At 36.6% G+C, this 12,867-nt stretch overlaps 1 protein-coding gene across 1 annotated transcript in view; it reads right to left on the bottom strand.

Moving 5' to 3' along the window:
- Positions 1–3,641: 3,641 nt before the first annotated feature.
- ror1 (receptor tyrosine kinase-like orphan receptor 1) overlaps positions 3,642–12,867 on the bottom strand; it is a 122,655-nt gene continuing 113,429 nt past the window's right edge. The window contains exons 8-9 of the mRNA XM_083566173.1: positions 12,299–12,507; positions 3,642–7,941 (exon numbers count right to left, since the gene is read on the bottom strand). Coding sequence (XP_083422299.1) covers positions 6,502–7,941; positions 12,299–12,507 — 1,649 coding nt within the window. The 3' untranslated portion in view covers positions 3,642–6,501. The remainder of the gene's footprint in view (positions 7,942–12,298; positions 12,508–12,867) is intronic.

Here is a 12,867-nt window from a genome sequence, read left to right as displayed (position 1 = left end):
TTATACTACAAAAATAAATATTCACACCTCAAGCTCTGGCTTCTTAGCAAAAAAGAATGATAGCCATGTCATTGAGACTGCATGATTGTGTCATTTCAGACATGTGGCCGATTCATTGGAAAATGTTTGATCAAATATTGTGTGTAAACCCGGGTACAATAACATGACTCAATTTGAAAAAAGAACCAAAAAAATAATAATAAGGGGCATTGAGACCAAAATGCAGGGAGTGAAAAAACAAGGAGTGTCATGCGGAACATGAAAGGCACGAATCATGTCAGTGGGTGATTAAGAGTCAGTCAGTCAGCAAGCTGCATCTGCTTCCTCTTGCGCCAATTACCCATCTCCCTTTCAGAGCCATGACCTTTCATGGGATTTGAAAGTTATTCATCTCTTCATCTCTCTGTCTCCTTTCTCTCGCTTTCCTTATGACTGCTTGTCAGCCATAGATCATAGACATAGATACTGTATATCTGACCAAACTGATGCTTATAAAAGAAAATACACTCATGCAGCTTGGAGAACGTGAACATACTGTGGCTTGGGCATAAATTATTTTTGAAAGCTTCATCTATATTAGATTTCACCTGGGAGAGAATTGGGAAAAAAGAATTTCAAATTTACTTGCAGTAGACTTCATGGAACCAGCATGGTGTCCTTCAATCTGGTGTCTTTTCATAGACTGCCAGGAAGGTGAGTTTAAAGAAGAACAGTGATACAAGTTTAGAGAATACATTTGTTAGTTGTGTTTAGTTGTGTGGAGAATTGTGTTGTACCACACTCTGGAGAACATTAGAAGTGTGGCTCGAATACACCCTGTTCATTGCATGGCAGCATGCACTCACACAGGTAGGCAAAAAGAGGTAGTTTAGCACGGTCACTCCAGCTAGATTCTTATTTTAAGGAGGTGGGATTAAACTGGAGAACCCAAAAATTATTCAAATAGACATGAGATGAACATCATACCAAGGGCAAGCTAAGGATAATTCAGAGACTTTGAAGCTGATTGGAAAAAGCAGTGTTACTATTCGATACATTCTCTAGCGCTGTTCTTCCCATAATCCTTCAAACAGGAAATGAAAGATTGAAATAAATCCATGAATGTGAACCTGTTAAATGTAATAGAGCAGCAGGTTTAGTGTTAATTAGTGTAATTAATGTTCACTGAGAAACTTTCACAGAAATGTAATGTCGTCAAACAAAAAAACTGTTTTCAAATATTTGTTTAATTAAAAGATTTTTCTTTTAAATGTAAATTTAGGGGCTTCAGGATGATCATTCTATTTTTCAAAAATCTCAGTGATAATGGAAGTATAGAACTAATGTCCCTCACTTTTTGAAGAAAAAATGTTATTGTGAATTCTCTTACATATTTCTCCCCTATTACATATGGTAAATTACTATGCTTTTTCCTACAGCCTCTATTATATCTATTCTATACTGCATAAGAGCCTACAATTAACCACTTTTATTAAGAAGTTAGAATATAAAGCATATATTTATATATTATATTTTGTTTGTTTTTATGATATAACATTGTAGAATAAAAAAGAAAAAGAAAATTTTTGGCAGATATTGAATGTAACTATCCCTGTTTTGGAATAGGTACTGCTTTTTATATTACTGCACTAAAAATAAAGAATTTTAAAAAATCTCGATTATTAGCGCACTGTGAGGATACACACATGCTGAAAAACGAACCTAATAACATCAATCAACGCAGTTTTGTTTGACATCCTCTTAAGTTTCAGGTCTCATGCCAGAACAACAATTACGCAACAATTTTACACGTGCTGAAACCTTCATGCACGTCAAAGCTTTAAGCCTTCAAATACGAGTGAAATAAGGATTTGTCTCATGTTAATCTTTTCTTATTTTTCATTTCACACAAACAGCTGGAAAGCAAGGTCTCAATAAATAACACACTCCTTATAGCACTTTTCAAGGTAATTACAATCACACAAACACCTGTGATGTGACACATTGGGTCGGTTTCCTCGCTCTGCATTCCAGCCTGACTGGTCATTTCTGCGCCTGTTTCAGATAAGCAATGCTGGAAACCGGAGAGCAGAACTGATTAAAAACATTCCCAACATCAAACTCCTTTCTTTCTCTGAGCCAGGATTGTGTTCATGTGTGTGTGCATTTAATCATCTCTCCATATGCACAGCATTATTCTTCTATTGGTTTGGCAAGCATGCATGACTCATGTTCTTTAAAGAAGGATATGGGGACATAAAGGACATTTGTTTATTGAAAGAGATGGGGACAAGACTTTTGAGGTACCTTTGAATTGTGAGTTAATGAAGAGCAATTCAATCAAATCCATACTTAGCTACTTAGTGGCGCGCACGCACGCACGCATGCACGCACGCACACACACAACGATATCAGCTGTGTGTAAAGCCAATTTGGTCTCCATCAAGCTATAGAAAAAGCATAAACACACATGTAGCAGCTACAAAATCACAGGTTGCCAGATTCTTGTGAGAAATCAACTTAAACCTAAGCTTCATGTCAATTAAATATGCTCATTTTCAAGTCCAAAAACCATTGCAAAATATGTACCATTTACACAGTAGCACACATTTAAAAAAAAATGGTTAAACATTATACTTTTTTTTCTGAACATTAAGCACCAAAATGTGCTTAATTTACTTTACATTTATTATAAATAATGAGTAACACAAAGCAAGTATCGCCATACAAAACAAGGATTTGTACTTCAAACATTTATTATTGCATGGCAGTGGGCAGACAGTAAGCAGAGTGTGACCTTGTGCTCCATGGTGCCTTGTTCGAGTTCAGGTTACCAACTGTGTTGTGTTTCTGCGCATTTCTCCAGATTCTTCAATTTACTTCCACTTCCCAAAAACATACCAACAACTGCCTGTGTCAAACTGCCTTCTAGGTGTAAATGTGTGCACTGAGATGGACTGACATTCCATTCAGATTGTATTCCTACAATGCATTCAAGTTTCCCCAAGTGTTCTCCAGTTCCACTATGTTGCAATAGATTTGTATTTTTATTTTTAATCAATTTATTTTAGATTATAAGCGATTTGCATAAAGCAACAAATCCACATATAAACTATCCGACTTCTAAAATTGTTCAATATTATACCTTGTTTGAAAAGAAATCCACATCGAGCTAAAAGTAGCTATTTGTTTTGTATAAACCTTTACTTGGCAACTCTGACTGAATCTAAACTGTATTTTTGTATTGTTGTACCCCATTCGACCACAAGATGCCGCTAAAGTAAGCCTATTATCTTACCGAAATGTATACGTTAAGGATTGTGCGTTAAGTGAATTTGTGTCGCCCCCGTGTGGTTAAACGAATATACAGCAACGTGACGTTTAATTATTAGCTGAACAGCATCAGTTTATAAGTTTCATTTGCATTGCTTTTCATACAACATGGCATCATTATTGCAAATACGTAACTACCTGCAAAAAAACCCCAATTATTGTCACCATGCTGCCTTTGCATGTTAATACTTGGCACACATTTAAAAATATTACATTTAATTTATTTAACATTTATTTCTGATTAAATTAAAATTATGAAAACAAATGTCAAATTTATGTTTAAATAAATGTTTTACACTGAATCCAAAAATAATCAAACATTCTCAAGATGACAATAAAAACCTGTTGTTTAATAGCAGTTTTGCCATACAAAATATTTGTGCAAAATTCTTCTCACAAAAAAAAAAAAAAAAAAAAAAAAAAAAATCAAGGCCACATAGTTTGACATATAAAGAGTGTAAACGTTTAAGAAGTATTTACTGTGTCCTTAATGGCGCCCCTCTATAAAGAGCCATAATACGATTCACAGTCTTCAGTATTAAGTGGTTTTTGACAAGTGATTATGGTTACAAATCTAATCAAACAGCTGTAGAAAACCTCTGCTATTCCTCAAGGAAAATGTTGGAAGACACAAATATATGAAGAACAGATTTGATTTGTCGATGTTACAAACATGAGCTCATATCATAAAAAAAAAAAAAACCAAGAGTCGCAATATGGTATGAGGTACAAGAATATTGCAAATATTGTTGATACAAAATGTACAAAAATAAACCATTGATTTAAAAATAAACTTAATTCAAATATCAGTTATTACATGCATAGCAAGGTGTTGTTCAGTCATAATATGCCATAACATGTTATGACACAGGCAAAAAGGCATTTCTGGAGAAGATTGTTCTAGCTTGGTATGTGTAAGCTTTTCACTGTACTCTGAATAACAGTCTGAACCCTGGTGCACATCTGCAGCCAATAGTTGCATAGCAACTAACTAAGTTAAACATTAGAAAGAGTTACTGACTAGACAGTGCAGCTGATCCCTTTGATGTTCTAGGTAAAACTCCCAGTCCAGTCTAGACAAGTTTTATACACAAAGAAATTAAGAACATGACTATACTAGCTGGCAGATACAGGTTTTATCAATAAAATGCATTCACTTTAAATCTAAAATAAGGAAACTCTGAGCCTTTGTAAACCCTCTGCATATACTCAATTGGCAGTGTTTATAAAACATATACATTTAGTTGTATGGTTTGTACAGTCCTGATGATGACTGTAATACAAGAATCAAAGGGAAGTCTTCAGGACAGAGTGACTTGTGCTTTCTCCATAATGATACAACCTGTTTATTAACCCGGAAAAAAAACAAATCTGGTGAGAAAACAATGGTTTACAGCTGCCGTAAATTTCAGAAAGGCACTGGGAACAGATCACAATATTAAATGTAGCTAATAACCACATAAAATGGGTCAAACTTGAACTAAATTGAAAAATGTAATTGTTGGCAAACTGCTGATGTAGCTGTTTCCTAGGATCGAAAATCTATTTTATATCGAGTTTGCAGTGGGAAACAAATAAATTGCACAGTCATTCAGCCAAACAGCTAGAACGATAAAAGCCTGACTGATAGACGGATAGGTAGTTAGTCCAAGTTGCTGATTGAGTATAATTGGAATGGAATGTAAAAACAGAGCCAAAATGCTACCATTACCATTTAAAAAGCGGTAATTCATTCTTTCTACAAAAAATCGATTATTGATTTTAAAATACTCGCTAAGTACAGACAAACATCTTGATGTTAATTAAGCAAATGTGAAACACTTCCGTCATGAAACTGCATTTTTCTCAATCAAAAGCGGTGTAAGTGCAATTATAAGCTATATTTTGTTGTTTATAAACAGAAGCAAAATCAACAGAAAAGCCTGATTTCAAGTGACGCCTGACACAGTTACAGACTAGCATACATTGGTCAAGCAGGTAGAATTAAAACCGATATGACAGGAAGAATCAGGGAAGAAGGAATACCATAAATGTAATATATACAGTACAGACCAAAAGTTTGGACACACCTTCTCATTCAAAGAGTTTTCTTTATTTTCATGACTATGAAAATTGTAGATTCACACTGAAGGCATCAAAACTATGAATTAACACGTGGAATTATATATGGAATTATATACATAACAAAAAAGTGTGAAACAACTGAAAAATATCATATTCTAGGTTCTTCAAAGTAGCCACCTTTTGCTTTGATTACTGCTTTGCACACTCTTGGCATTCTCTTGATGAGCTTCAAGAGGTAGTCACCTGAAATGGTCTTCCAACAGTCTTGAAGGAGTTCCCCGAGAGATGCTTGGCACTTGTTGGCCCTTTTGCCTTCACTCTGCGGTCCAGCTCACCCCTAAACCATCTCGATTGGGTTCAGGTCCGGTGACTGTGGAGGCCAGGTCATCTGGCGCAGCACCCCATCACTCTCCTTCTTGGTCAAATAGCCCTTGATGCCTTCAGTGTGACTCTACAATTTTCATAGTCATGAAAATAAAGAAAACTCTTTGAATGAGAAGGTGTGTCCAAACTTTTGGTCTGTACTGTATATGTCTTCATTTTGGACAGAGGTCAGGCATAAAAGGCTTTAAGTCTATGCAATGAATATGTATAGTTCAATTAAGTGAATTCACTAGAATTTTAGATTTCAAGCTACCTGAAAAGATAATGCAGCGTTAAAAGGATCAAAATGCTTCAACTTATTCACAAAGCAACTGGTATTCGATAGTCAGTAAACCACATAATTACTGCAATGGCCACGGATAAACCAAACTGTGATTGAGAGAAGCGAAAAAGAAGTGTTGACTTGAAATCAAGCCACAGTCCATTTAAAATGGCTGTAAGGCATGAGTTCATACCCATTGTATTTCAGGGCTGCAATCGAGACAAGTATTTCTTTACAGCAAGCTCACTGTGACTAAAAATGAGTGAGCAGAAGAAAATGATAGGGTCCCAAAGTCATCTTCAGGTATCATACTTATATCTTCAGTAAGAGGAGATGAGGAGGTTTTCCTTTATTCCTTTCTTTCATTTTTCATACACAAAAACATAGTAGATAAATCTGTTACATTCCAATCCGGCTAGTTGGTATTTACACAGTGAAAGAAAACGTTTAAAAAATATCAATAATTATAATCATTATATTCACAAGTCAGCGGTGATGATCGATTCGGTGTACATGAGTCTGTTGGCGTCGGCTAACAGTGATGCCTGAGCCGGGTCCATTGACAGCCCTTTTTGTGCCATGTGTCCAAACATGGACACCGCACCTCCCTGCACTGTGGCCACAGGAGCCAGAGTGACGCAGTGTGAAAGAAGTGGTGTGTTTGCATCATGGTTCGAGCCTGTGGAGGGCACGCTAGTAACATGGCCCGTGCTGGTGGAGCCACTGGCGCTGCTGGGGGAGCGACTCTTAGGGGGAGGACAGTGCTGGATCACTCGTGTGGGTGCCTGAGCTGAGGCAAAGTGGGCTGCTGGGAAAGCAGTGTAGCCTGGAGGGATGGCGTATCCATTGACAGGGATGAAGTGCTGGTTCTGTGTCATTGGTGCTGCCACAAAACCGGCAATCTGACCTGCTGGTATCCCCTGAGGAGCTCCATAGATGTATCCAGCGTAGCGTGGGCTGCTGAGGTTGCTGACAGGGCTGGCGCTGAGCGAGGTGGTCTGAGTGGTGGCATTGCCTCCGGATGGTGTGCTGGAGCTAGCGTGGGATGACAAGCCTTCCCAGGCACGCAGCCTAGAATAAATGTCCTTAAACCTGGGTCTTCGTGCAGGTCCTTCCTGCCAGCACTCGTTCATTAGTGTGTAGACGCGTGGTGGGCAGTCGTCTGGGCAAGGCAGCAGCTGCCTCTTGCGCACCATCTCAATCACTTCCTGGTTGCTGAAGCCATAGTATGGTTGAAGACCGAAGCTAAAGATTTCCCAGAGAACCACTCCAAAAGCCCAGATGTCAGATTCTGTGGTAAACTTTCCATACGCGATGGCTTCTGGAGGCATCCAGCGAATGGGAAGAAGGGTTTTAGGCTGCACACGATAGTAATCAGAAGTGTAAATCTCCCTTGACAGTCCCAAGTCTGAAATTTTAACATGGAGCTGTTCTCCTACGAGTATGTTTCTTGCTGCCAGGTCTTTGTGGACGAAAAAATGGCTGGCCAGGTACTCCATTCCAGCTGCTACCTGCATTGCAACATGCAGGAAGTCTCCATGGTCCAGACTGGATTTAACTGTGCCGTCCTCATCACTGCTGCAGCCGACATCAGAGTGTGGCGAGCGCATGACCAGGAACTCATGGAGATCTCCGAGTGGCAGGAACTCAAAGAGCATGCACACGGGCTGCTCTTGTGTCACCACTCCCAGGAGGCACACAACATTGGGATGATGGAGCTCAGCCAAGACAGAGGCCTCCTGCTGGAATTCATTCCATTGCTGTGTGCTAGAGAAGTCCTTTAGAGTCTTGATGGCCACAAGCTGAGCATGCTCCATCCCTGGCAGGTACAGGTGGCCTTTGTATATTTTACCAAGGGCACAATCTCCCAGCTCCTCCATGAAACGTACAGCTGACAGAGGCAGCTCTTTAGCTTTAGTCTTGAGGAGAGAAGGAAGAAAGAAGAAGTCAAATTTAGGTGCAAGTTGATTTTACTAAGTTGCAAGAAATATTTTGTCATAACATTTCATATCTATCAAGCTTCAGGTGAGTGCTACTGTGACATTCTCCTAAGAAATTTCTACATATATTTATAGTAAATGATAAAGTTTGGAATGATTTCCAGGCCCTAAGGAAGCAGTGTCAAACTATGATGCAACCACCGCCATCCTTCACAGCTGGGAGGAGACTTTTGTGACTCAGATTATACATAAACCCATAATGAAATAATCAACCTCAAGCCTGAAAAAGATCATTTATTTTTTCACAATGCAAATATTCTCAATATGATCGTGATTTCAGGTACAAGTATTAAATACATTATTAATAAATCATGTTTTATCAAGAATATTTAAGAATCTGGTTTTTGTGTATTCTGATTTAGGCAACACATTTTTTCCCCATCAGTCTGATTATAAAGCAAATCTCTCTTGCATTTTAGTATCTTACATTTACTGCTTTAATATTTACATTTTTAAAACTAGATTGAAACAGATATAAAAAATACATTTATTAAAACAAAAGAAAGAAAATACATTTATTAAAACTGACATTTTTTTTTTTTTTTTTTCTACTGAAAGCCTAAACGTTAGGTAAAGGATTGAGTTCTCTCTTTTTGCTTTGATGCTTCTCTCTGAAACCTGGAGGAGTTTAACTTCTGACTGTAATGATGACCTGTGACCCTGTGACCTGCTCTGTACCCTGCTCTTTAAGAGACTAAAGTGAGCGCTGAAGACCTGAACAGACGTCCTACATCAAAGTGTTCCATCTGCAAGCATTATTTTATAGCTGTTGTAAACAGTCAGCTGACAGATTCATATTTATTTATGAATAGGAATGAAGATTTATTAGCTAGCTTTTGTTACTATGCTCAATGATTCATGGACATAGCAGAAGGCTTCCAATTGGAAGGTGTACAATGTGTTTCAAATGCAGAGAGTGATTTACTGCTATATTCTTCCATGCATGCAAGTGAGCTCCACTGCAGTATTACAAATATAGCACAGACCGTGTGAAATGCAGTGGTGGACAGTAACGAGTAAATGCAATTTGTTAGTGTACTTAAGTATCTTTTTCGCGTATCTGTACTTTACTTAATAATTTCCATTTGGAGAGACTTTTACTTTCACTTCACTACATTTTAATGTCAAATACCGTACTATTTTACTCAACTACATTTTGCAAAATCAGTCTTTTTAATTATGAGTGGATAAAAACGTAACTGGTTAAACACACAGAAATCCACCAGTCTGGGTTTTGAACTGGTTTTGATTACAGCTTATTGGTATATTACTCCTGAGTTGAAAAGAAGGTTTTGGGCTCATGATAATTTCAAAAGATATCAACCAATGTTTGAGTAATTAATATCTTTCTATTAATAGATCAGTGTGTTAAGAGTTAAGAGTCTTTTTTTACTTAAATTGAGGTGATTAAGCAAAGAGTCTTGTGATAAAAATTATAATTGGAACATTATAGCCATAATAAATAGTTCTTCGGATACTTAAGTACATTTGAATACTTCTGTACTTTTACTCAACTAAGAGTTTAAAGGGAGCACTTTTACTGGAGTCATAATTTTACCTACAGTATCTTTAACTCAAGTACATAGTTTTTGTACTTCATCCACCACTGGTAAAATGTTAACTGGAGCTATGTACTGTATCGTATATGATCCATTCATGCACCAGAATATAATTTTAGAGTTTATACCACAGCACCTCTGAATTATCGTCTATCAATATTTAGATAGTGTTAATTCTATTTCAATCTACAGCACCACTCTTGCCAGATAAAAAACCCCATTGATATTAATGCACTTGTTCTAATCTTATTAGTGTTCGAAAAACAGCTTATTTGTGTGATGAACGCTACACAACATCTGCTACTAATATTAAACATAACGGAATTGTAGCATTTATGGTGGCATTTCCTGTAAAGATTCTGTGAGGGTTTATTTAGCATATGTAAAAGGGGTCTCTAGTATCAGTGCTCTCCTTTACATCGATTGCTTAGAAACAAAAGCGTTTTTTTAATTTATCTTAAGAAAAAGTGTTACAGTGGCTATAATATCTGACTACAGCTTTATTTTCCACCACATTATGTGTAGCTTGTCATTTTGTAATAAATTAAACAAAGTGTATTATGTTAAATTACATCATACCATCCTACCAATGATTATTTCCCTAAAATTACACTCCATGGTGTTTTAATCCCCACCTAAATGGTTCACATTGTTTTTAGTTAAATGTCAATAGATATAGTAATTGTAACTGCGGACGAATGAAGCCTTAAGAAGCCTTTAAGGTCAAATGAAATTCTACCCAGAATGCAAAGGGAACAATGCCATGACTCTTATATAAGTGGCAGCTGTTTCATGTTAGAACCAACTCTCCCTGAGGCAACTATGTCTCATCCTTAAGCCTCTCATATTAAATATTAGTCATACAAATGATGACCTCTGCATGACCCCTGTCTTGAACTTTGACTTGCAGCTGAGTCTGCATGAGAGCATGTTAAGTACAGTACAATACATCTGGGACTTATTATGTTTCATTATGTTGAATATGTATGCATACGTGTCAACAGCTTGTAGTCATAAAACCTTATTTTCCCAGTTCAGTGTTATGAATTCAAAAGCTCCATTTACTTATTTTTACTATAGGGAACTACACTGTTTATAGACCTGGACACTACTCTCTAATCTGGACACAGCCTTATATATATATTTTATTAGATTAGACAAGTTAGTAAGAATAAGAACTTTACAAGAGTAAATCTTGTTGTAGTGCCACAGTTATAGTATTTAGTGGACAACGACAGTCAATGAAAAGTTGAAAACGAAAAACACAATGAAAAAAGTTGCCTATGGCACCCTCTAGTGGCTAGCAGCTTTTATTGACTAGTTTATGTTTTGGGTAGATATAGATTAAATTCAACATTTGAGGTTTATTGTAATAAGAGAAAGCTTACAAAAAAATGAAGAATTTTTAACTGCAAAATAAAAAATTTGCCATTAAGGTTTGGTAATATGACTATAAAATCAAAACCATAGTAAGCGATGCCACAATACAGATAATGTGTATTATGTGATCTTTTTTTTATTTTTTTTTATACAGTCAATCTTATTCGAAAACTATAATAAAAATGTTAAATAACAGCTACAAACTTAGAAAGCCTGATTGAGCTATGTAAAATTTTAATCTAAAAATGATTGCAGAATTATATCAATGCCCAACATTTTTCAGAAAGTACACTTTTGTTTCAGGTGGATTGTTTATAAAAAATTAAAAAAAACAAAAAAAACAAACATTTCATGATACTTATCCTATGCCACAAAATTGGCTTATAGTTTAATGATAGTATGTGTCGTATCGTCTAACTCTAATTCCCACAACATAAAATGTATAAACTGAGTGCGTTCATTTTAAATCTTAATTTCAGTCATTTATTTCTCTACATGGTACAGCAGTATTAGCAATGACAGCAACGTCTTGTCGTATTCATTGCCAACCTTATAAGAGAGATGCTTATTGTATAAAAACGGCTTTTTGAAAAATTGTGTCCAAAATTGAAATAAGCAGTGGTGGGCAGCAACAAAATGTATCTCTTTGTTAAACCTCCATAAAATAAAAGATCTGTATCATCATAGTGTTTTTAGTTTTACTTCACTGCATTTTAATGTGCAAATTCTTCATGGATTTCTCACTCTATGTACTGCATAAACTGCAAAAAAAAAAGGTTTGATCAGCAGATTTTGTTTTGATACTTGCAGTCAAATTTAAAGTACATTCAAAAGCAACTACTTCTATTCATTTACTCAGGAAGAAATGTAAAAGGAATACTTTTACAGGAGTGATATTAAAACATGGGATTTGTACTATTACTCAAGTCCAGGAATTGTGTGTTTCAAATCAATTCCATTTTATTAGTATAAAGCTTTTAACAATAGACATTTTTCCAAAGCAGCTTTACAGAGATAAAGAGACTAGAAAGTTGGAATTTATTACATTTTGTAACATTTAGTTCAGTGGCTATAAGTTTTTCATTATAAGTTTATCGCTAATCATTTTTGAGGTTTACTGTTTGGCACTTAAATGCAGAATTGTTCATGCAAACTGTGGTCCTAAGCCATTGCAGAAGACTGTTGATATTAATCACAGTCAAAATCCATCCTCATAGTTCTTGGGTCTTGAGGCTATTCATTTCCTAGTACTAGAAGTATATATAGAGACTAGTTGGCTATGGAGTATTTAACTACATTTAGTTTTCTGCCATGTTACAGTGGCTGTTTTTTCTCACCTTGGGCTTGTACGCAGGCAGCATGGACATCTCTACGTTCTGGCCTCGTACAGGTTTGGGCTGGCGCTGGGCCGGTGGACTCGAGGCTTTCTGGTTATTTCGGCAGACGCAGATAAAAAAGAAGAGCAAGGCGATGGCTAGAGGGATGGCAACACTGGGGACGAGGATGTAGAGGATCTCCATACTGCTTCCTCCACGCTTCTCAGGGTCTGAGCACCACAAACAAGCAAGCATGAATCATTCAATCATTTAGATGATTTACTGTTTCATAATAAAGCAGAAACAGATGCAATTGCAGTTAGTTTTGCTTTAATAAATGAGAGAACAATCCAATAATGGCCGACAGGATCAATGCAAAAACAAGGGAACAATACAGCGTGAAAAAACACTGAATTAACAGCTTGGTATATTCTGATGTAAACTTAAACTGAGCATTACATTATACTGTGTAATGAGTGAGAGTCATTGAGAGACACACACTGGGAACAAGTGAGAGTAATCTGAAGTCCAGGGAGAAAGTATTAACATGTGATGGGCTCTGGAAGTGTAGCCTGGTGAAGTCATATCTG

The sequence above is a fragment of the Silurus aristotelis genome (assembly GCF_946808225.1).
Source record: "Silurus aristotelis genome assembly, chromosome: 2".
Classification (NCBI taxonomy): Eukaryota; Metazoa; Chordata; class Actinopteri; order Siluriformes; family Siluridae; genus Silurus; species Silurus aristotelis.
The sequence above is the reverse complement of the archived record's forward strand: the minus strand, read 5'-3'. Positions and strand labels throughout refer to the sequence as shown.